The sequence below is a fragment of the Carettochelys insculpta genome, chromosome 1 (genome assembly GCF_033958435.1).
Source record: "Carettochelys insculpta isolate YL-2023 chromosome 1, ASM3395843v1, whole genome shotgun sequence".
Taxonomy (NCBI): domain Eukaryota; kingdom Metazoa; phylum Chordata; order Testudines; family Carettochelyidae; genus Carettochelys; species Carettochelys insculpta.
Genome location: NC_134137.1, coordinates 14,851,003 through 14,877,068, shown reverse-complemented (window position 1 = coordinate 14,877,068; position 26,066 = coordinate 14,851,003). Strand labels below are relative to the sequence as shown.

At 41.7% G+C, this 26,066-nt stretch overlaps 1 protein-coding gene across 1 annotated transcript in view; it reads left to right on the top strand.

Moving 5' to 3' along the window:
• Window positions 1-26,066, top strand: part of PPME1 (protein phosphatase methylesterase 1) — a 46,914-nt gene that overhangs the window by 386 nt on the left and 20,462 nt on the right. The window contains exons 2-5 of the mRNA XM_074977708.1: window positions 18,613-18,707; window positions 19,406-19,497; window positions 23,207-23,264; window positions 24,214-24,265. Of these exons, the coding sequence (XP_074833809.1) occupies window positions 18,613-18,707; window positions 19,406-19,497; window positions 23,207-23,264; window positions 24,214-24,265 (297 nt within the window). The remainder of the gene's footprint in view (window positions 1-18,612; window positions 18,708-19,405; window positions 19,498-23,206; window positions 23,265-24,213; window positions 24,266-26,066) is intronic.

Here is a 26,066-nt window from a genome sequence, read left to right as displayed (position 1 = left end):
GGGGATTGGTAGACCAGGCGAGGGTGCCCGTGGTGAGAGTGGGGATCAAGGTGCCCCCCCCCGGGAAGGGATCGGTAAAAGAAACAAGGGCGCCCGTTGTGAGGTGGGTGGGGATCAGCAGAGGATGCGAGTGCCCGTTGCAGTGTCTGTGGTGGGTAGGGAACCGCAGAGGAGCCAGGGGTGTCCGTTGTGGGGTCTGTGGTGTGTGGAGCTGGGCGGAAAAGGAGAGGGTGGTAGCGGGGGAGACTGGAAGAGGAGGCGGGTGTCGGTGGGTTTGTGGGGATCAGCGGAGGAGACCAGGCTACACCAAGCAGCTTTGGTGGAAGGGGTTAATAAAGGAGGTGAGAGCATCTGTTGCAAGGATATTGTTTTTATAACTAATATTTAAAATTATTAATTTTGATATAGGAAACCACAAAAGACTAGTTTAATCATAAACTAATTTATTAAGATGGGTTTGGTCCTGCCTAGGGCAGGGGGCTGGACTTGATGGCTTTTTTAGGTCTCTTCCAGCCCTATTGTTCTATAATTCTAAGTCAGAGACCAAATGGTATTTATATGATCGCTCTAAATATGCTTCAGAAGCCTAGCTTCTCTTCCCTTCTCCCCCATCTCTCCTCTCCCTGCTTACCCTGCCATCAGCAGGACAGAGGAATGGTTTGGGTTTGTTTCTTTTAAAACGTTTTGTGTTGTTACTGAAGCTCTTTATTTCCTTTGGCTATTTCTAGATTGCAGGCTTCTGTCAGAAGCCTGGAGGTCTCCTGACAGAAGTCTGCTGCTCTGGGAGCTTTCTGCTGACATCTCATTTGTCATTGTTCTACCAAGAAGAAGGGAGATGTCAGCAAAGGGGTTTTTCCTCACATGTGGATGGGACCAAATGTCAGGAAAACCTCTCCCAACAGAACTGTTGGCTGGAGATATGCTAATGCCTTTTGCTGATGGCTCTCTTCAATTTAGACATAGACTTATCTACTTTTAAAATCATAAATCTTTCTAACACTACAAATAATACAATTTATTCTCACAGCCTTCTGTAACTTGCTGTTTCCAACCTCTTTGCAACAAAGGCTTAAACTATCTTTAATATTTTAATTTTATGTTTATCCTATAGGGGGAATTAGCAGACAAGGCGAGGGTCCCATTGTGGGGTGATGGGAGAATTGGCAAAGGAGATGGAGATGCTGGTTTTGCAGTGGTAATGGGGATTGGCAGAGGAAATGGAGATGCCTATTACAGGATGGGTGGGGTTTAGCAGGAGAGACCAGTGTGCCATTTGTGAGTGAGGGGGCATTTTGGGCATTGACACCAAGGATGATAGGGGGATTCTAACATGTTAATTTGAGAAGTATTTCAGCAGTTTGAATAGTGTCCTTGGAGCATAACTTGATGCTAATAATTTTGATGTTTCCTGTGTGTTTTTGTTCGAAAGTCAGTTGTGAATCAGGGCCTTCATAAATTCCTATGAGATGTGTCTGGACCTGACTTGTCAGACCATGTGTTTGTCTGCATGAAGAGATTTAGACAGATGAACGCCTATATGTGCTAAAGAACATCTCCTTAGGCTGGCATAGGCAACTGATTTGACTCCTGCTCAGAGAGATTCTATTCAGCAATGCAATCCTTCTACCCAACTGGCTACAATTACTAGAAATAGTCATAGTTTGAAGCTGGGGCCTACCTGCTGCCTTTTCCTTTAATCCATGTGTCTAATAGACAATTCTGTTATTAAGAACCCTCAACATGCCCTCATGAGGAGAGCCTGGTGAAAATAAATATTGGAGGACATTTATTTATTTTCAACTATGTTACTTCTCTGAACTTGCATTTGTTATTTGTGAATGAAGAAACTATTCAGGGTTGCCCATCCCTGGACCAATAACTGATAGTGCCTACTCTTGGACTACATTTGGGGCTGAATCCTGTGAGGTGTTGCATCATCAACTTTTGCTGACTTCAGTGCGAGTTGAGGGCATATGTACAATACCCCAGTGCCTGATCCTGTGAGGAGCAAAGCCATTTTTTGAATGAAATATTCAATTGGATGAGTACAGGAAATCAGCTTTAACCTTAAGCATGAGATCAGGTAATTTACCAGATTAAATTTTGCAGACTACCCCTCTCACATATGAACCAAATTCTTTCGGTGTCTGGAGGTGGAGAGAATGTTTAAGTGAATAAACTGTTCACACTCGTGTCACTGAAACTCTTGTGCGCTGGGTGGAGCACAGGTCATCTACAAGTCTCCTCCACTTCACTCTGGCTTGGGACGAAACTTTTAGCTGGCTCCAGGAGTACCCCTGTTGTTGACCTTTAATCTCTGTAGACCTTCTCCACATTGTCTGAGGTCTTCCTCTTTTGTGTTGTCCTTGAAAATTAGAGTTTTGGTATTTTTCACCTCTACTGAAACTTTCTTGAAGTTATAAATAGGTGTCTAACTTTCAATTTATTCCGTTCTATTTAAATGAATGCTATACAGTAAAACGTGAAGTAATTAAGAATGTCTCAGAGGGGTGTGTTAGTCTGAAGCTTCACAAAAAACAAGCAGTCCCGTAGCACCTTATAGACTAACATTTATTTATTAGGTAAAGAGCTTTTGTGGGTAAGAACCACTTCTGTAGCTGAAAATGTGAAGAAGTGGGTTTTCCCCATGAAAGCTCATTGCCTAATAAATATGTTAGTCTCTAAGGTTAAAGACTGCTTGCTTTTAATTAAGAATTAATATATTAAAGGTTTCAAATAAACATTTATATGCTGTGCTCCTTGTTAAAATTGTTTTCATAATTTTTAAACCTGAATTGCATTGAAGTATTTAATGACACAGCTTTAGATCTAAAGCAAGGAAGATCAGATTTCAGAATTACTTTGTACTCTTCACAGAAATAGATGTGAGAGATGGAAAATATCTTATATTTCCTTCAGTTACTGTGGAGGTCTTTGGACCTTGGGCAATATGTGTTCATGTCAACTGTTTTACTGCAGTATATAAGCACAGTGCAGTGAATTAAAAAATGCCACAACTTTACTAAGCAAAAGTCTGAAAATGCAGTTCACCTCTTAGAGAAGGTTTTGTATGTATCTCCTGTGAAATCTTTTTGATAAGAGGTTTTAATAAAATGAGCTGAACTGAGGGACTTATCAGAATTGGCTATCTGTCCGGAGAGTGTGCCTGGCTTTTAGAACTCTGTGTCTTCTACCTAGTGATCAGGGTTGCTGGATTCTCTTCTCTGCCATACCACTGAGTTATAAGATCTATTCGCTATTAATTTCACGACACGTAAAATGGAGATGATTAATCCTCTGATCATCTCTCTAAAGTAGGTAGTGTTTATAACATTTTCTCACCAAACTTTTATTTAAATTAATTATGGTAATTTTGTATTTAAAAAAAGCAACAACATAAAACCTAAAATCGGTGTTACCTGTAAGATGAATGCTTGGGCAGCCTCCCAGAAGAGATTCAGGTGCCACACAGCTGATTAGCAAGTGCCCACAGCCAGCAGCTTGTGTTTGTATTGGTGGTGCACATCTCATGCCTTGGTGCACATAACAAAAATTTATTCCATCCGTGGCAAGACTTTGTCACAATCGAGGAGCTTCTGAACAGAGCAGGACAAGAACCTCTTGATGTTCAAATCAAGAGAAGAAAGTGGGAATGGCTAGGCCACGCTCTCAGAAAACCATCAACCAGCATAGTCCATCAAGCTCCCACTTGGAACCTGCAAGGAAAATGCAAAAGAGGAAGGTCTCAGACAACGTGGACAAGATCTACTGAGGTTGAAGGACACCTGGGGTACTCCTGAAATTAGCTAGACGTTTTGTCCCAAGACAAAGTGAAGTGGAGGAAACTTGTTGATAACCTGTGCTTCACATGGAGTACAAGGGTTTAAGTCAAGTAAGTCATGGATGGAAAAAATTAGAAGTAGCACTGCCTAGCATGCACACTTTTGAGAAGAGGCTCTTTCAGCCTTCTTTTAAATAAACTTTCCCACCTCTTGTGTTTCTATAGTTCTTCTATGGGAATTGAAGGGACTGAGGACCTTGTATTGGGTCCATATGTTGTAAGCACTTTGTCAAAGAGCCTGTCTTAATTCTTTTCAGATTAAAGTATTGTGCACACCTATGGCACAGGAAACAAATCTTAAGTAGCTGCTCTGAGATACTCCTATGAAAAGTGTGTAATTAATGCTGTTATTCTACTGCAATACTTAGTTAGGAGGCCTGTAACACTGGATATTTAAGTAAAATATATGCCAATATTTTTCTGGTGTTAAGCAGCAGCAGCAGCAGCAGCAGCAGCAGCAGTAGTAGTAGTAGTAAGCCTCATTAAAAGAAACAATAGTCAGAAACATTTCCCTCCATACGTATGGTGATATATGCGTGACATCATGGGATTTTTCAGACTACAGAAGAGAGTGGCTACATGTTCTTTTGATAACAGTTTTCTTGCGTTCTTTTGCAAAATGCTAGTACATTGTGTACTGTATCCTTTGCATCAGTGCAACAGAATGCTGAATGCTCTTATTGACCCCTTTTTTATTATTGGCTTGGAACAACACACAGAAGGAAAGCCTAATCAGTTTTCCTAGCTGCTTATCCTCTCATTGATGTCGTGGTGACATGTGTCAGTGTTTCTTGCTTCACTTCATTTTTATTTTGATACCTGTTAACCTGTGATGAATGAATATATATAGTAGTTAGAGATGGATTGAAAATACTACAATACTTGCTCTTTGTTCCTGTCGAAGTTTTGCAGTTAGACAATAGATGGAATACTTAGTCCTAATATTGCTTATCACATATATAGCATTTCCTGTCTTCAAAGAGTTTTTTCAAGTCTCCTTTGTATATGCCCTGGCTAGAGGAGCATTAAACATTTGAAGCTGTACAATGAGTATTGTTACTTTCCTGGTCCAGCATCCCCCTGCCAGTTCCTAAGGTTTCAGTAACTGTTTGATATGAAGTGTTTTTCTGTCTCCTGTTGCTCTGTGAAAGGCACATACAAACAAGGTGAAAATCGCTGACCATAACAGGGAAAGAGTAAAAATGGCTATAAATAAAAATATGCTTGAGTGCAGGGGGCTGGACTTGAGAGCCTTTCCAGCCCTATATTTCTATAATTCCATCATATTACCTTGCCCAGTTTCTCTTCCTAATGTTCTGGGACTGACATAATGACAAATACACTTCATAAAGTACTGTCAGATGAGCAAACTAAAATTAAAGAAACTTCTCTGATCTTTTGTTTATAGTAATCTTAGATATTACTTGTAACAAAAAAGGGTTAAAATGGGGCATGTGTTTTTGTTTTTTTTTTTAAGTTGATGTTGCCTTTTCCCATTATGTCCATACATCTGTTTATTTGGAGAAGAGTTGGATTTAATTTTTTTTCAGACTTGGGAATAGGCCAAATGGAATCCAGTTGGACTTTAGTCTAATCTTAAAATCTTAAATCCAATTTCCTTCAAGTAACCGCTCTGTGTTGTGCCCAGTGCACCTTTTTAGTAGGGAGTTCTGACTTGCATATTATTGATCTCGTAGTATATTGGGTTCTGAGGCATTGTGGAGCAGATTGTGGGAGGGGTCACTTGGATCACTTCAAGCAAATAGAAAAATGATTTACGAGGAATTGAGATTTTGAAACCAGCCATCCTTTAAATACTGGTCATATGCTTTCTTTATAACATTCTTTAAGTTCCTCTCACTTGGGTGTTATTCATCTTGGGAAGGAACTGTTGCTGCCATTTATACTGATGATTTCTCAGGCAATGAGGAATTGTTGCAACTTTACCTAGGACAGAAAAGCCTTTCTATGAGGCGTCTCGGTGGTTTGCATGTAATGTGATACTACAGTATGTCTAAATTCAGGGAGGCTAAGGGTATGTCTGTACTTACTGGGTATTTGTTGTGATCGATCTTCCCATGGAGTAAGGGACGTTGGCGCGAGCCAAAGACCCCCGGTCTACACTAGGGCAGAAAGGCGATTCTGGTACGCCAATTCTAGGTATGCTAATGGCTTGACTTTGGGGCTTGACTGTTCCCTAGTGTAGACCAGGCCTAAGACAGCAGTCAGGAAATACATTTGCTTGTATTGCTTTTCTGTTTTCCAACATGACGGGTCCCTGATCAGCGTAGAGAGTAGCATATGGTGGCTCTGGCCTGGGGCGGGGAGTGAGGGCTCTGGCTGGGGGTACAGGCTGTAGGGTGGGACCAGGGATGTGGGGGGTTGGGGTATGGGAAGGGGCTTTGGGCTAAGACTTACGGGTTTGGAGGACAGGAGGGGGCGAGTGTGAGGAACTATGGCCAATAGGAGCTGCAGGGGAGGAGTCTATGGATGTGGTGGGCAGTGCCTCGAGCCTTCTGGCTGCACCTTACGTGTAGGAGCTTGCTGAAAGTGCGACATGCTACTCCTCCTCCCTGGAGCCATGCAGAGCCAGAGTATGCATAGAGCAGGACAAGTGCCAGAGTTCGCTCCCCAGTGGGAGCTCAAGGGCTGAATTAAAATGCCTGACAGGCCAGAGGCAGCCTGTGAGCCATAGTTTGCCCTACTGTGCACAAAGAAAAATGAGAGTGATAGGGAAAGGAAAACCATCATGCTGTGCTCACGAGGCCACATGAATCTCAATTGTGCTCTGCTGTGGAAGTGTAAATCAGCATCCTCTGCAAGCTGAGCCCTTGGGCAGCCAGCCCCCAGGAGAGATTTGGGTGCTGCCCAGTGGATTAGCAGAGCACCCTCAGCCACCCACAATGGGTTGCATATGTTTCTATTGGTGATGCATATCTGCACGTCTTGGTGCACATAACAAAATTTATTTGGTCCGTGAATGGAAAAAAATAGAGGGTGCACTGGTGTAAATCTTAACAACTCAGCTGGTGATAAGAGTTACTGCAAATTTACAGCCTTGTAACAGTATTTGGCCCTGTGAGATTACAAATGAGCACGGCCATGTAGCAGTAGGAATGTACTGAATCTTTGAGCTGTACTTAAATTTATGAATAATGTTAGTGTTAGTATTTAAATGAAAACCTGAGCACTGACTAGTTAAAATGGCTGCTGCAGGGTAATGTTGGTTGGCTGTAAGAGAGCTACAAGACGTACATTCGATTTTTCCCACATCTTTGAATGTATTGCATCTCTATCTGCTAAACAGCTTCTGCCCAAGACAGACCCTTTGTGCTAGCTCAGTACCTTCCTGCCACCATTTGTATTTTAAGTATTCACTGAATACTTTGATCAGTTATTTGATAGCAAGTTTAATACTGAAAATCTGGATTTGTTGCATCCTTTTTTTTAACTGGATGACGTGTTCCCAGGACCATTTGTCATCTTTTCTTACAACAGGATTTGACTGTAGGTGGTCCGTATTTGACCAGGATGGCGTGTTCCTTTTAATACGTATCCTAGGATTTCAGTCACTTGTCAGGTTCAGGAACCTTAAGCCTCACGCACCCAGCGAGGCAGGTGAACTGTGGCGGGACAGTACCCTATTGGCTGGGGGCTGCCCAGCTTGAGGCGGGCAGTGACTGTCCAGTGAGATGCGAGGATCTCTTGCACCGTCGAAGGCAACCCCTGGCGCTCGTTCTCTACGCCAATCGAGCAAGAGCTTATAACCGGTATCTGTTGCCTCCCGTGTTGATGCAGCGCTGTTCAGCGATGCCGGAGTACCTCTCCGGGCGTGAGCCTGGGCACTTATTATGGAGACTCTGGGCTGCCCAGACACCAGTGTCCCCCTCTCGGCTTTACTGATATAGTCCAAAGGACTGAAATTTGGGCACCAGGCAAAACAATAAGAAAATCAACAATAAATGAGAAATATCAACAATTTAAGCTTGCTTGCTGGAATGTGCGGACCATGCTGACCGGCTTGACTGAAGATCTTCAGGCCATCAGTGACACCTGCAAGACTGCTCTTATCAATGAGGAACTGAAGAGGCTCAGAGTTGATATCGCTGCACTGCAAGAGATGCGACTCGCAGATTCGGGATCTCTAAAGGAAAAGGACTACACCTTTCAAGAGAGTGTGGAATAACAACAAGCTGTACACTCACACCAAAATGCAAGTCTACAGAGCCTGCATCCTCAGCACCCTCCTTTATGGCAGCGAGACTTGGACCCTGTATGCCCGCCAGGAAAAGAGGCTGAACGTCTTCCACTTGCGCTGCCTCAGGCGCATCCTTGGAATATCATGGAAGGACAGAGTGACCAACACCGCCGTCCTCGAGCAAGCTGGAATCCCAACCATGCACACCCTCCTCAGGCAGCGTCGGCTCCGCTGGCTTGGCCACGTCTACAGGATGAATGATGGAAGGATTCCAAAAGACATCCTGTATGGTGAGCTAGCCTCTGGCAAAAGACGTCCTGGACGCCCCCAGTTGCGCTACAAAGATGTTTGCAAGAGAGACCTCAGAGAGGTAGACATCCAGCTGGACAACTGGGAAGAACTAGCAGATGACCGCAGCAGATGGAGGCAGGGGTTACACAAGGGCCTTCAGAAGGGCGAGATGAAGATCAGACAGCTAGCAGAGGAGAAGCGAGCGCACAGAAAGCACACTAAGGACTTGCCAGACACCCACTACATCTGCAAGAGATGCAGCAAGGACTGTCACTCTCGTGTGGGTCTTCATAGTCACAATAGACGCTGTAAATGAAGTCCTCAATTGAAACTTTAAAGGGCGTGATCCATAGTCTATGCAGACTGAAGGATGCCTACTACTACTAGGATTTCACAAAATGAGGTAGATGTTTCTTCCGGGGGAATGGGGTAATTAGTTATTGCGGCGGGAGAGAAGTAACTACGGTCACATCTGCTGCTTCACTTATGACACATGCACATGTTCATTATGCAGTGGTGAGGGCAAGGCACACAATAGTTAAAATTAGCTGTTGAAAATGCCCGGAACTAGTTTTTTGAAGCTGATTTAACTCATGATGCATATTTTATTTGACTTGCTTTATTTCCGTTCTCATATCAGTCTGTAAAAGTTAAAAGTGGATCAGTTTATTTGCTATTTTAGTCAGTTGGAGAGGTTAAAAGACAGTAATCATTTATTCTCCATCATAGTTTAACTATTTGGCCAGAAAAATGCTGCTTTGATATCAAAAGGCACAAAATCGCAGCTGTTGTTGGGCTTTCTTCTGAGTGCAGGTGCCTGCTTTTTACGTCACTAAGGATATGTGTACACTAAACACAGAAGTTGACCGCCCATAAGCAAGTTTATCTACGCCAGTTGCATAGCTAAAATCGACTTATCTGCAGTCGACTTTCATGTCTATCTACACAGGTAGGTTGACAGGAGCTTTTCTCCCTTCGACCTTCGTCATTCCTAACCTCTCACAAGGAGCACAGGTCGATTATTTTGACCCCTCAGAGTGTCATTTCATGCATACATGAAATCAAACTCTGGAAGATCGATCCTGAGCAGGGGGATCTTCCGTCGTAGTGTGGCTGCAGCCTAAAAAAATAGAATCCGATAGGTCTTTTCCTCCTTTAGTCTGTCTGCTGTATTCCTTCAGAGATCTATGGAGGGTGATTCCCTACTGCATGCTCTCCATTGCTTTTGTGCAGTTGATTTTGTAAAATTTGCCTGTTTGGTATATCTCATTAGTACATCTTCACCCTGTGTAACAGATAAGATGTTTTTCAGCCTTCAGTGGGCACTGGACAGCTTTTGAAAAATGTCATGCTTACTTTCATTCCTATGAAGAGAGACCAGCATCAGATCTTAATCCACGCTTCATCTGACTGCAACGAAGGGTCCTGTGGCTCCTTATAGACAAACAGAAAAGTTTTGAGCATGAGATTTCATGAGAAAAGACTCACTTCCTCAGATGCTGGTCATGGAAATCTGCAGGGCCAGGTATAAATAAGCCAGAGCAAGGCTGGGGATAACAAGGTTAGCTCAGTCGGGAAGGATGAGGCTTACTACCAGCAGTTGATCTGGAGGTGTGAACACCAAGGGAGGGGAAGCTGCTTTTGTATTTAGCCAGCCATTCACAGTCTTTGTTTAATCCTGAGCTGAGGGTGTCGAATTTGCAGATGAATTGTAGCTCAGAAATTTCTCTTTGGAGTCTGGTCTTGAAATTTTTTTCCTGTAGGATAGCTACTTTTAAGTCTGCTACCGTGTGGCCCTGGAGATTGAAGTGCTCTCCTATGGGTTTTTGTATATTGCCATTTCTAATATCTAATTTGTGTGCATTTATTCTTTTACGTAGAGGCTGTCCAGTTTGTCCGATGTATATAGCAGAGGGGCATTGCTGGCACATGATGGCATAAATTATATAGGTAGATGTGCAGCTGAATGAACCCATGATGGTGTGGCTGATCTGGTTAGGTCCTGTAATGGTGTTGCTGGTGTACATATGTGGGCAGAGCTGGCAATGAGGTTTGTTGCATGGATGGGTCCCTGAGTTAGAGTGACTGTGTGATATAGTTCTAACTAATTTTTTATTTTAATAGTGATTAATCTGCAGGTGGATATCATCTTTGGAGAGGGAAGGGCCTGTTAACTTGTAGGACATCTACTCTTTTCTGTCGCAGTGCCCTGCTAATAGATGACTGTTGAGTACGTAGGCCCATCATATTTTAAATGACTCGAATCGTGGGGCTGCCGCTACTTCCATTGGAAAATATCTGTATCGAAACATTGACGTTTTTAAATCTCTCCTTGAAATATTTATTAAAGCTCCCATAGTCAGAGGATGTTGAAGAAGAGGAGGTGCCCTTCTCTCCAGTGGGATCAGAGGCCAGTCCTAAAATGAAGACAGTAGGATTTCTAACATAGTGCTCTCCCTGGGTCCTGCTCAGATGCTCAGTCTCATGTTAGCCTCCAGGTAATAGGTGTCTGGGAAAAATATAAAAGTCATCTCCCTTGATTGTTAGAAGGAAAGAAAAAGGAACTTCCTCTTTTGCTAGTTTAAATTCCACTGTCTTCTGATTGCTGCCAGTAGATTTGGGGTTGGAAAGGAACTAGGACAGAGGTTCCCAACCTTGTTGAGACGGGGACCCATTTTGACAATTCAGGAAGACTTGGTGACCCAAAGCAATTCAAAAATGCGGGAGAAGCAGTGCCATAAGTAGCTAATTCTGTGTGTGAGGCAAGAATATAAAATTGTGCCCTCTCATGTTTATATATTCATAGTAGTTATTTCATAGAAAAAGGGAAAATACATTAATAATAAAGTACTACATTTATTACAGTTAATTATAATTTTATTATTATAGTTGATCTGAGTTGTGGTGGGGGAAGGACCCTCATCCCCAAACTGCTCACCCCTGCTCTCCCAGATTAAACTCCACACTCTGGTGCTGGGCAGGGGGTCACACTTAAGGGTTGCAGGGCTGGGTGTTCACATTCAGGGGCTGGTGGGGTCACACTTGGGCTGCAGTGCTGGGGGTCACACTCAGAGGCTGGGAGCAGTCACACTTGGGAGGACTGGGAGGGTCACGCTCAGAGGCTGGAGGGGTTGGGTGAGTTACACTCGGGTTGGGGAGGAGATACAAACAAAAAATGAAAACTGACAAATGCGCTACATAGAACAGAAGGGGGTCAAAAGGGAGAAAGGGGGGGGCAAAAATTACTTACTGCAGGAGTCTACGAAGTGGCTTGTTTGGCTTGACTATGAATATCAAAGGTGGAGAAACTGTCTTTGTAATACATAATTGCTTGTCTGTTGATAAAGATAGCTGCTGGATGTGGCAGCCTTAAGGAGCTGCAGGTGGCTCCTTTAAGAGCCATGTGCAGCTCTGAGCTGCTGGCGATCTTTAACAAATCTAATCGCGACCCATGTTTGGGTCCCAGCCCATAGGATGGGAGTCCCTAAATTAGGAAGTATCTCTCTCTTCCCCCTTACCTTGCTTTCTTGTGTTCTTTCTGCACGAAAAGTTCCAGAACTCCCTGGTCATAGTTTTCCAAAGTGCAGGCAGGGTGCGTTGGGCTGTTTAGTTTTAGTGTTGTTTTATTTATAGGTTGTAAATTGCAGCCCTGAAAATGAACGGAGTTGTGCAAGTTTCAACCTGTCTCTGCTTCAGAGAGCTCATCGCAGCTAAACAGAGATTGATGCTTTTTGTCTGGAGACTCCAGGAGATGGTACTGCATCCAGTCATTCCAGAAGGATTTTCTTTGCAACCATAATTGTTCATGATGTCTCTCTTAAATTTTATTAAGCCCCACAGTTATAAGTATTATTTCATAGAATGGATAGCTGCAGTCATACACAAGATTATCTGTTGGTCAAAAATATCCAACCCACTCAAGGAAACTGCACAATAGAAAATGGCATAGAGATAGAATAAAAAACCAAACCACTTTTGACCTAGCATCTATCAAAAAGTGTAGCATTTATAAGTTCTTGGTACATATAAAACCCACAAATATGAAGTTGAAAATCTTATTAGTCAAGCATCAGTGATTTATTTGGGATAATATTTGTGTACTATAAAGCCAAAAGGGACTGTTCTGATAATTTAGTCTGGCCAGAGGATTTTTCTTAATTAATTCCTGTTTGAACTAGAGCACATCTTTAAGAAAAACGTGCAGTCCTGATTTTAAAAATTTCCAGTGAGGGAGAATTATTATTCCACTGGTTAATTATCTTGTGCCTTATTTTTAGACTGAATTCATCTAGCTTCCACCTTGTCGTTGAATCTTTTTATGTCATTGCTGTATTGATGCACTGAGTCCTCTATCAAACTGATGTTCCTTGTTAGTTACTTATAGACTGTTACCCCTTAACCTTCACTTTGGTACCAAGTTAACTTAACGAGATCTGTTCTCCACAAATCCACGATGATTGACATTAAGGGTGCGTCTATGCTAGCCAGTTACTTCGAAGTAGCTGGCACAACGTTGAAGTAGTACGCGTCACATTTACACGCGCCGTGAGCTATTCCAATGTTGAAATCGACGTTAAGGGGCGAGAAGTCGAAATCGCTATTCCTATCTGAAGATGGGAATAGTGCCCTACTTTGACGTTCAACGTCGAAGTAGGGCGTGTGTAGATGATCTGCGTCCTGCTACGTCGAAATAGCGGGGTCCTGCATGATGGCCATCAGCTGAGGGGTTGAGAGATACTCTGTCCAGCCCCTGCAGGGCTCTATGGTCACTGTGTGCAGCAGCCCTTAGCCCAGGGCTTCTGGCTGCTGCAGCTGGGGGCCCATGCTGTGTGCACGGGGTCTGCAACCGGTTGTTGGCTCTGTGGATCTTGTGCTGTGCAGGGCAAGTGTGTCTGGGAGGGGCCCTTTAAGGGAGTGGCTTGGGGCTTTGCTGGCCCCTTATTTCGACGGGGAGCGCTTGTGTGTGTGGATGCTCCGCATTTTCTTCTGGGGCAGCTCCTTTCGATGTTCCCCGTTGCTACTTCGACATTGAATGTCGACGGCACCAGCCCTGGAGGACACATAGGTGATACGCATCGAAGTAGCCTATGTTGATGTCCTTTCTTCGAAATAGGCTACTTTGACGTAGTGTGCTAGTGTAGACATAGCCTTAATGTGCTGTCTTCCTGCGATTCTTCTATTAAGAGTCTCATAACAGCTATTCCATTGTTTTGCCCAGAATTGATGGCTGGCTGACAGACTTCTAATTACCTAGCTCATGTTTATCTTTTTAAAACATTGACATAAGATGGCCTTTCTTCTAGACTTCTGGACCTTCCCCAATGTTCCAAGACTTATAGAAGATCAATATTAATGGTGCAAAGAGCTCTTTGGCCATCTCTTTTAGAACTCTTGAATACGAGTTATCCAGACCTCTTGATTTTAAAATGTCTAGCTTTCGTAGCTGCTGTTTTGACACGTTTCTTTTGTTAGTTAAAATTTGAATGTTTTTTCTCCCCATAATCATACAACATGAATACATCACTGGACTTTTTTCTCAGGATAGACCAGACACATTTAACACTTCTGCCTTTTCCCCCCCAATACTGACAATTACATCATTTCCATTTAGTAATGGATTGTTTGGATTCCTTGCATTCCTAGTGCACTTTAAAAATATTTTATTTTCCTTAATTCTGCTGACCGTGGATTTCTCATTGTGTTCTTTTGCTTTCCTTATCAGTTTTCTACAATTTCTCGCTTCTGATTTATATTAGTGTGAACTTTTACTTCCTTCTGTTTGTTAGCCAGACTCCTATCATTGGTGTATAAGCAATTCAAGAATTTCTTTTCTTCACATCCTGTGGTTTCTTGATATTTTGTTCACCAAATCTTATTTGTTCCCTATTTCCAACCTCTTTTGTTGTTTGTTTAGAGCTCTGACTGGTCTAGAAAATTGGTTTCCCTTCTTCTGAGGCAGAGGCCAGCCAAACTGCACAGACCCTTCTGCACAGAAACTAGGCTAGTGTTCCACAAAACCCAAACTACTTTTTGCCACTTATCTAGCTAGCAGGTCACTTCCAAAATCTAGTGCCTTCTGATTTTGTTTGCTTCTGGGACAATAAGGATTTCTGTGATCGTTCACTTGGACATTCTTCAACTTCAGCGTACTTAAGAATTCCCTAAAGTTACTTATGAGCTGTGTATCCTATAAAGCAATGTCACTGGTACTGATGTACACTGAAATCTGTGGGTTCTTGCCTGCTTTTTGTTTTTTCAGAATTTTCTTTCAAAAAACACCAGGGAACTTCTAGCGCACAGCTGCAGGGTACACGTGGACTGAGTTAATTCATAGTTTTAAGAATAATTTAGATTTCCACCATAACTTGCTATGCACTAACTTGTTGTTTAGAGTTTGCAGAGAGTCTCCAAAAAGGTCAATTTTTCCATTCCTTGCAAGAATGGAGACCTTTATGTTCTCACCCGTTTTTATTTTTAAGGGGTTGGGCTGAGTAGTCATCCATAGTGTATCATGTAGACCTTCTACTTCATTCAGTCAGCTGGATTCTCAACATCACCATTCGAATCTATTTTTTCCACGTTTAGAAAATGAAAGGCAGCTGAGAGAACAGGATTTATCATTATCCTAAAGTGAGTGTCTTCACAAAGCAAAAAAAGCGGTCAAGTGGCACTTTAAAGGCTAACAAAGCATTAGGTGGTGAGTTTTCGTGGGGCAGACCCATTTCTTCAGGTCTGGAAATTCTGATGAACATAAACTGGCACAACGAAAAGAAAAGTAGGTGTGTGAGTTGTCCTCTTTTAAATGATGCCTGACAAGGAAAAATACTGAAACCTAGAAACCCAGAGAAGTAAGTCTGGAACATTCTGTGTCAGTTCTAGGAATAAATTTTATTTCTACAAAACCACAAGTTGCCTTTTTCATTCCTTTAATTTAATAAATGAAAATTAAAATTCTGTAGAAGCATCTCACATTCACCAGGGAAGGTTTCCTTCTTGCTGTGGGAAGTGACTATTTCAAGCTCTGATATTAATATTCTCTGTTGATTGCCCTCCCCTGAATAGAAGCGGAAAAAAGACTGTTAAAAACGTTCCTCATCCTCTCTGCTGCTTTTGTCTTGCTTGATTATATAATTGCCGAAACAAAGCCTCATTAGTCCCGTTGAATGAGTTTAATGCTGAGAGGGAGATTTTTGTCCTATGCAACATTAACAGAATTGTCAGCAAACTTTCCTTTGTAGAATCTTTAAGTAGTAGTGGTGATAATAAGGGTGAGAGAGACTAAGGGCTACTGGTTGAGTTCCTGGTATGGCCGTTGTGGGGGGGGAAAAATCTTCACATTTTAAAGTGGACACTTCTGTTCTGGTTACTGTACTGTGGTGTGTCCCTGCAGAGAAGGTGTCTTATGGCTTCATGCCCAGAACAGGCCGCATTTTGTGTGGCATCTTGGCATCTCAGTTCCGAGTGATATATGTACTTCTGAACAGGACTGGAGGCTAGATTTTTGTTATAAAGTGGGGAAGTGAGTTTGTCTGCTATAATGTTATGTTCTTCCCTCATAGGAAATAAAGGATATTCTTCACATTTTGGGAAAGTGCAGTATTGCAAAGGAGCAAACGTTGCTTTATGGTCTGTGAGCATGCTCCAGGCTCAGGTTGTTCAGGGCTCGGTGGGAAGTCACGAGCTGACCACATAAAATTGCACCAAGCCCTGTGATTTAGTGGGGGCAAAAGGGAGTAGTGGACAGGAAAGAAAAGGCATGTAATAGAAGAGAGCTATAGTGTATTTCAACACCTTTGTCTGTTGACTGCTACGAGCTGAATGCTTCTAGAGTGATGGTTGTATTTCATATGTAATGTTTTGGTGTGAATATGATGCTGAATAGCCCAGGACAGGGGTTGGCAGCCAATATAGCAAGAAGAGCCATTTTTTCCAGTTCAGTAAAAACCTCAACAATTCAAGAGCCACAAGGCATGTGACTATGAGATGATCCTTACTTTTTGTAACTTCTGTGTTAAGAACAGCGCACACAGTGATTTGTAATGCAATACCTGTTTACTGCAGGACGTTCACAAACTTTTTACATATTCTATTTCCTTACACTTTACGTGTGTGTTTGTGCCACTGTCTTCCTGTCTTTCACTCCTGAACTTGCTCTCTCTGTGGAGCACACTCAGTGAATCATCCAGTGTTTTGAGATCACATACTGTTTGCTGTTTAGAAATGATTTCTTTATTTTTGGGCTTTTAGATGTTCACCGAAAATAGTCAGGATGGGTTTATTTTTTTTCTTTGCAATTACAGACAGAGGTTGCAGACTCCTGGCCCAGGAGATAAAGCCTCTTTTAGCAAGAGAGAAGATTGCACAGAAGTGTCAGCAGAGCACACTGCCTTGCTGACCTGATCTATCTCCCTCAGCATAGAGAAGACCACTGTAGGAGTTGGTTACCTACATACAATGTTGCTTGGCACTTTAATAATAGATAAGGTCTCTATGGACCTGAGGTATGCAGGAAGTCGTCTGGTCTGTCAGCTGAATCCATTCAGTCCAGTTTGATGTCTAGGCTTCTTCTCTTAGTACATTGTCTGAGAATGTTTTTTTAAGCCAGTAACGTTAGCATGAAAAGAGACCTTTTCTTGTTCCTTCCACTGTTAATAGCTCACTTGTGAGTCTGTCAGGTATATACAGTGCATGCTCTTTCATTGAGTGCTTTGGGAATAATTTGGCAGACATCTAATTAATGCTGCAGCTGTATTTCCCCAATGTGTGATGCAATATGGGCTGTTGAATACGTAGGAATATTCAGCCAATTGGGTCATTCAGTGGGCCATTCACTTTCCTGGTGAAGCTAGAATTGTGTTCCTCAAGCAGTGGGTGATGACCCTCAGGGAATTCACAAAAGGCAGTCCCAAGGGTAAGGCATTTAAAAATCTATTAAAATCTGAAACAAGAAAAATCTTTCCCACATGCTCTCTTGTCCTTCAAGATAAAGTATTCTGTAAACCTCTTGAAATGTACACTAATTATATATCATTGATAAACTTACAATAAAAGAATAAAATATATACAGGAGTTATGATTTTTTTTTAAACTTCTAAGGTTCAGAAACATTTTATTGGTAATATCCTTACTAGTACTATGTTGGAACATGCCATAATACATTTGTCAAACGGGAAACAGATTATTTGAAAAGTAAAGTGGTATTTTCCATTGGTACTGTAATATCTCCTTGCCTGCACAATCCAGGCAAGATGTTGAGAGCATCATTTTTATCTCGCTGTTCTTAGTTTCATCCATGCTGGTCCTGTGATAATAATCCAATGACAGACAGAGAAACAGTTTGGAGAGTGCTTACTGATATACTCGGTATAGAAGAAGAAGAATAGAGTTTGCTGGCTTTTGTGGCATTAATCATATTTGACTTCATTGTAACTTTGGTAATGTTGCAGTATATGCAGTATTTAGGTATTAGTTCTGTGTACCTGCATGTGTTTTATTTCAGAGAATGTGTGTAAACTTCCTGCCTGGGTTTTAGCTATTCTATTCCATTCATGTTAATAGGCAGTAGACAGGTAAATCCCCACATGCCTCAATTTATTTAACCTTTTTTTCCCCACAGTTTCTGCACTAACTACTCAACCACCGTGAAATTTGCATTCTCTTTCTAGAATATCCTCATTGGTACTAACTAGACTGGCTGATTTTTATCACAAAAGCTGATTTATCAGATGCAGACCATAATTAAGTTATGCTATATTAATAACCACCTTGTTAAGTAGCTGACTCTTTAGTGTTCAAGTCAAAAGCATCAAAATGTTTTCGGGAGATGGGTAAATTCCACTTTTAATTGTGGTGCTTGGGCTGAAGCATAAAATGAGGACTGTATGCTGTTCTCAGTCAACAGTGGAACTCATTGTATTGTTGCACAAAGATCAAGAGTAGTATATGACCCATATGTAGTAACCTTTTCATTATCATAAATCGTCTTCTGCATTACTTAATGGGAAAATATTCCCACCGTCACAACTTCTGCTTTTTCTGTTTTCTTTCTCTTTAATTTGCTACAAAAAAACCTAATTGTGGTTAACAGGGATTAGCTAATGACTATAAAACTATTATTTTATGATGGAACTTCAGGTAAAGTATCCTTCATTGTCTACCCTAAGCCTCTGTATAGTGTTGCTGTGACATGTACATTGTTAAAAGCATACTGTTTCATTAACTTATGACAATTTCTTTAGGGTATATACAAATACTCATCCTCTTCAAAAATTTTGTCTTGCAGTCCTGGAAGAAAACGGGACTTTTCCCCAGTCCCTTGGAGCCAGTACTTTGAATCTATGGAAGACGTTGTGGTTGAAAATGAAAACGGCAAGGATATATCCTTTTCTTTTCTCCCTTCTTCCCAGATTGAATTCTTCAGGAAGTCAAGGGGCTGGTGGTGTTGTGTAGCTTGGCGTTTATCAGGGACTCTCTCTTACTTTTTTTCCTGGTTCCCTTATTTACTCATCATTTCCTTTGTGCTAATCAGTGCTACTGCCCTGGGAAATGCCTATATGCCAGCAATTAGGTTACAGAGGGGAAATTGGTGTTGTGTTTTTTCATCTCGCACAGTAAAATGTCTGAGAGGTAGCCTTATTAGTCTGTATCTGTAAAAACATTGAGGAGTCCTGTACCACCTTAGATATTAATGGCTCTATTAGGTCATAAGCTTTCATAGGTGAAAAGTTACTATCCATTGCAAATTATCCATTGTGATTGGTCTAAGAGGTTTTGACTGGTCAATGTAGCTGACAGGGAGAGGTGAATGTTCGTTGAGGGGAAGTTGCCTATGTAGAGTGTTAACCAAAGAGCAGCCATCCTACAGAAAAACTTCAAAAGTCAATTACAAAGGGAAATGGCTCATTTGCAAATTCAATTGCAAATCCTTATTGAGGCCTAATTGTAAACACTCCACAATGGATAGTAACTTTTAAAAATTTTCAGTAATGCTGACAAACTTGTATGTGCTGTGAAGCATCCTAACAGCTTGCTTCCGATAATTGCATTAAGAAACATTGTCCTTAACTGTTCATACACTTTTCGAATTTATAAAAGTGGATCAGAGGGCCCTGTCTTACTTTTGTTGCATGGTGGAGGCCATTCTGCTCTATCCTGGGCTGTGTTCACTGTAAGTTGATGGAAATAGGATTACTTTTATATACAAATGTTGTGCCTTCTATCCCTGAATAGCATGAAAATACAAAACCCTGCTAAACATGCAAAAGATAATCAGAAAGGTCATCTTACCTTGCAGTCTGCCTGTCTGACTCATGCATTTGGACACTTTTATCGAAAGCAATAAATGTTTCATGAGGAAAACTCACCAAAGGACAAGTACCCACCAAGAATTAGGATATGAATATCCACCACAGCAATAGCAACTACCATGCTTCTGTCCTATTTAAATCTGAGATGCCAGAAACTTGCTCATCACAATTAAATCCGTTTTTTCCAGAAATAACAGGAAGCTATTATTGACAGTCTGTAATGGAGAGGAATAATTTTTAAACCATATTATTGCACCTTGACAATCCCAATGTTCCACTGGTGACACCACATTGTAACCAGGCTTGAATGTAAGCTCAGAAAACCTCAATACTTGAGAGAGACTGAAATGCAACCTGGTATTGCATCAAGAGGAGCAAGTTTCATGGCCTAACATTTTCCCCTTGCGACAAGTGTTTTATATAAACCCTACAGATGATAAACCCAACAACTGTATTTGGAATCCTGACCTTTAATCCGGCAACTCTAATTGTGGATCATGTGCCTGGTAGATGGGTCCCTTTCTGTTTCTTGATCCAAGTTTTTTATAAAACAGCTTTCACTGACGTCTCTGAAGTTTATAAAAACCTGAAACAGGCCAGATATGTGCACCAGTTACATGCAGCTTTCGCCAGGCTAATAGTCCTCTTGTTGTTAGGCCATCGTAGACAGTGATGCTTTGTGTATTATGAATAAAGGTCCACATATAATGATCATAATACACAAAGCATCACTTTGTCTACGATGGCCTAACGATAAGAGGATTGATACCCTGGTGAAAAGTGATCACCTTTGAATAAACCAGAGATCATGCACCTAACCATAGATCATGTTACAGTAAAATTCCTTTAATCTGACACGTCCAGGACTGGACAGATGCTGGGTTACCAAATTTTCCAGACTATTGGACGTCACCATAACCCCTCTGCCGTAGTTCAACCCCCCTCTTTGTGGCTCACCACCCCCGCTCCCAGCTGCGGCTCACCACCCCCGCTCCCAGCTGCAGCTCACCACCCCTGTCCATCCCCAACTTCTTCATGACCCTGCACCCAGCTGCAGCTCACCACCCCGCGTGAATCTCCTGCTTCAGCACCCCACGCGCTGGCTCAACTCCACCCCTCAGCCCCCCTGCAGTCCCAACCCACCACCCAAGTCCCCTGCATATCTCGTGGGACTGTGGTATGCCAGACCATCAAATTTTGCCAGATTATCTCTAAATGGGCGTTTTTGCCAGATGCCGGACCATCAGGATTTCCTGATCATCAGAGGCTGGATTAAAGGAATTTTACTGTATGATCATTGCTAAGAGGAGGTATTAGGTTGGTGCCATCCTGTGATTTGACAGGCTAAGTTAGTTCTTTTGCATATATAGCTTCAGACGTCCCATATCTTGTCAACTTAAGTTTGACCTCAGATGTGGGGCAAATGTTTTTCATTGAATTCTGAGGAGTTGCAAGTGCTTTGGAGGATAGGGTTATAATTCAAGATAATGTAGACAGATTGGAGGAATGATCTGAGGCAAATAGGAGGAAATTCAATAAGGACAAAAACAAAGTACACCACTTAGGAAGGAACAATCCGTTGCACACATACAAAATGGGAAATGACTGTCTAGGAAGGAGTACTGCAAAAAGGGATGTAGGGGTTATAGTGGACCACACACGAAATGAGAGTCATTTTGGGATGTATTTACAGGATTGTTGTGAACAAGAAGTAATTCTTTTGCTCTACTGTGCGCTGATTAGGCCTCATTTGGAATATTGTGTCCAGTTCAGGGTGACACATTTCATGAAGGATGTGGACAAGTTTGAGAAGCTCCAGAGAAGAGCAACAAAAATGATGAAAGGCCTAGAAAACATGACCGTGATCTATGAGGGAAGATAGAATTGGGTTTGTTTAGTCTGGAAAAGAAAAGACTGAGAGGAGACAGAACTGCTTTCAAGTATCTAAAAGGTTGTTGCAAGGAAGAGGGAGCAAAATTGTTCTCCTTCTCCTCTGATGATAGGAAAAGAAGCAATGGGCTTAAATTGAAGAAAGGAAGGTTTAGGGTTGGACACTAGGAAAAACTTTCTAACTGTCTCAGTAGTTAAGCACAGGAATAAATTACCCAGGGAGGTTGTGGTATCTCCATCATTGGTTAAACAAACACCTGTCAGGGATGGTATGAATGGTGCTTGCTCCTGACTGGACTTGAAGACCTTGCAATACTCCTTCTAGTTCTACTGTTTTACTGCTCATTGGTTTAACAAGTTACATGAAAATGTAATGGTCCTCAATGTATTTGTACTTGTCTAACCAAAGAATTTCTGTTCTGGTAAGTCATGGTCATGAAAGAACTTCCCTAACTGTGTGATTTTTAACAGGTGACCTCATAAATACCTGATTAAATTAATGCTTAGTTTTTTACCATTGGTAAACTGAGATTCCAAGTAGATTTGAAATGGTCTAAAGCATGTCTCTGGCTATAATTTTTCTCTAGGTCGTGGCTGCAACAATTATACTGGAATCAGGGAAAAGGAAACAAATGTAGTAATCAGACTGATGTAATTTTAATGGCCAGTGTCTCATGACATGCTGGGCTGAAGTGAATTCTCACATCAAAGAGAAAAAGGGATTCTCATATCTGAAAGCATGCAACATCCATGCCTAGCTCCAGTGGGTCTGAGATGCTGTCTTTAGTTTCTTGGTCCAGAAACGTATTTTCCCTGGACTTAAAACATCGGGTCAGTGTAACTGTCATACTCTGCAGATAAAGTGGGTGGTGCTTTCTTGTTCCCTTGTTGGTTAAGGGCAAATACCACCGCTACCACTGGGCCATAATTTCAGTGATTGATTTTCCAACCCAAAAATCTATTTTTGAAGCCTTTTATTCAGCGCCGAATGCCTCCTAATCACCATGATGCGTGAAATAACTTATGGAAATTTAGATAGCAGAAACAAATAATGAGGCATGATCTTATTGCAGCCTGGTGTTACTTTAAAAAGCATCATCATTTGTTAGTAATCCAGAGGAGGACAGGAACACGCAGTTTGGTATATTATAGTGTTGCTGCAAAATTCCAGTCTTTGAGAGCAAATTGAGTCTACTGTAAAGCATCTGCTATATCTTCTTGTCATCTGTGGAGGCAGAACTAATTTTGGAACATGTGAGGGCTTGGAAGGGAAAGTATCACTTCAGTATAATACTGTTGCACCACTTGAGTTTTTAGAGGTGTTGTAGAGATTGAAGCTTTAATCGTAGGGAATTTGATTTTCTTTCTGAGAGATGGAATGTAGTGGGGGAAAAATATCCTTGGGAAGCAGTTGGATGATGATGGAAAAAGGTGGTGGTTTTGAATTTAGTAATTATAAATATCTTATATTAAATATTTCTTGCTTCAGCTTTCTCTTCATGGTTATTCTGTGCCCCTTGTCTAATCTTGCTTCATCAGTGTCACTGCCAGTGAGGCTCCTTTTGGACACACCATCTTGGCTTATTTTTCCATTGCAATGATTAATGTAATATTGTGTACCCCATTCTCTAGATGAAGTGTAGCAGTATGCAAACTGTATATCTTTGTCCCCTTTTGCAGTCTGCGATCATTAACAGGATTCAGTGTAGGATTGTGGCTTTAGATCTCCGAAATCATGGTAAGTCAATTAGACTTAAGATTGAATTAATGAGGCAGTTTATTTTTATTTTCTATTTATTTTTTTACATTGCATTTGAATTCAAATTAGATTTAACTGAATTAACACACAAAAAAATGAATTTAGAGGCTACCCATGAAATAACAAAGCATTGCTACATTATAACTCAGGTGGGGCCCCCGGAATTTCATACTAAAGCTAGTGGTGGCTGTTGTGTGTCATAGAGCAGTGGTGATTGCACATGCGTTTGTTCACTACTACATCTTGCGTCCCTGTATAAGTAGGGATCAATAATCTTTGGGCTTGTCTACAGTAGCTCCCTATTTCAAAGGGAGCTTGGCAAGTAAGGTGTTGGGAGATTATTAATGAAGTGCTGCGGAGGAGTAAAGGGACTTCAAAGTTGTCCAGGCACTTTGAAGTACCAGCCGGCGGGTTAGCCGCGGCTACATGCGAACCATCACTTCAAAGTTTAACATTTCGGAGTTGCCGCAGGGGAGAATTGGCTTAATGAAGTGCTGAATATGCACCGCATCACTTCATTAATAATCTCCCAACACCTCGCTTACCATGCTCCTTTCGAAGTAGGGAGCTAGTGTAGACAAGCCCTTTGTGAGCCCAACTACCATGTAAAATATGGTTGTATAGGCAGCCCACTTAATGGGAGTATAGGGCTGATCCTCAGTGTAAAACTGCCAGTATATGACCTTTAGTTGGGAATAGTTTCTCACCTATGAATTGCCATGTAATAAAATTTTAATTTTCCAAGATGACTGAAGAGTTGACACACACACAGTTATCATTGTTACAGTCACAATTAAAATATACAGAAAAAATGTATTATATCTGGGATCATAGTTGCTCCCATGTAAATCCTGAGAATTCTGAAGATTTGTAATCTGCTTTGATAGTGTCCTTTTACTTTAATTTAATTTGGTTTTTTGCTTTGCAGGTGAAACAAAAGTTAGAAACCCCGAAGATCTCTCTGCAGAAACTATGTCAAAGTACGGAAGTTTACGTTCTCTATAGCCATTTCAGAAATTTCCAAATCCTCGTCTTTTCAATTTTCTGTTCTGTAATTCTTATGAACTTTTTATCGACCTTCAGTTTGCCTTGTATGAAGAGATCATAGATGCCAATCATGTCAAATGGGTGCTAGGACTTACTTTTCATGCGTTCCACTTTTCATTTTGATTGTAGTTACATTTTTCATTCTAAATCATCCTTTTCTTAGTTGCTCGTAGCTTTCCTTCCTTTTTGGAAAGTTTGAGCAATATAAGTTTAGCCACAAGCTGAAATCATAATTCCAGTAATTGAAGCTAGATATTTCCAGTTTGACTTGTTCTGTGGATCTTGCTGAGGTAGCGAGGAGATTCCCCTTTGTGATTTAAAAGTCATGGACATCTGAAGTTGGTAATGCTATGAACCCGATCACCATTGTTCTTTCTTTTCTTTTTTTTATAAAGAACTCCCTCAGTTAAAACCCATCCATAATTTAGAAGTGTTTTAACTCACTTTTTTAAAAAGCCTCAACATCAAAGCTAACTGCTGAATTTGAATTTTCGCTGCACTGTTAACTCAGCCGCTTTGGTCATATGTAATACAATAGTCTTTCAGTTTTTCTCTTTTAACTGCAAACTTAGATGTAGAGCTATTTGTTACTGTACTGCAAATATACAGATTGTGCATGGAGACAGATTTAACAGTGCAGGAATGCACTTATCTGGAATTACACTTTTTTGATGAAGGATTGCTTAATTTTTCATTGTGAATGTGGAATTGTCACTATTTCTTCTGTGGCAGGGTCAGGCCAGAGGGCTAGCTTAGAAGGAAGAGAAGAAGCACTAAACAAGCAGTGATGGCCTGGCTAATTAGCAGAGGAATACTCCAGGGCAGCAGGGAGCAGCTGACCTGTGGGAGCAAATGAAAAGAGGCTTCTGTAAGTCAATTAGGGCCAGCTGCTTGCATTTGAGGCTGTTTAAAAACCCTTCCCTGCTGGGAGAAGGGGAGGAGACCAGAAGAGGAAGCTGGAGGGAGGTGAGAAGGTGAGAACAGATTAAGGTGAGAGAGAGAGTTAGAGATCTGAGGAGAAGAATTCCAGCATTGCCAGAGACAGCAGGGGAGGTAAAGTTCCCACAGGCAGTGTTTGGGCTCCTGTTCGCCCAGGGGATCGCCAGGGTCAGCTGGAGGCTGGGGAGGACTGTTTACCAAACCCAGGCTGACCTGGGGGCCCCTACCTCAGCCCCCTTCAGCCAAGGGACATAATTCCAACCCATGGGTAGGGCCTGGGGGACCCAGCCTGCAGCACTCAGATTACCTGCAGGACAGTGAACAGAACAAGGGGCTGGGGCCCAGGAGTGAGACTGACCTTGTTGCACTTGTTTTGTGTTTGCAAAGTGACACATGATAGTGTGATTTCTCCACTTGCACAGTACCTTCCTCACCAGTGTTAATCTCTTGTGACTGGCTCCATCTCTAGAGCCACCTTCTCCACTGCACTTGAGCCTATGCACCCTTCTTCTGTGACTCTCCTGAACTCAGCCACCAGACTGGACTTTCCTCTGGAGTAATTTCTTTGCTTTTAAATGCCTGTACAGCTACGTGAATAATGTAGCTGAAGTTGATGTACTTGGGTCTGCTTACCATGATAGCTTCACTGCATTAAATTAACAGCTGACACTCTCCTGACAACTCCACCTACGCATCTCATTCTGGTGGAGTACCAGAGTCAACAGAGCACTCAGGGGTTGATTGATTGTGTCTGTACTAGACACTATAAATTGACCCCATTGGATCAATTGTTGC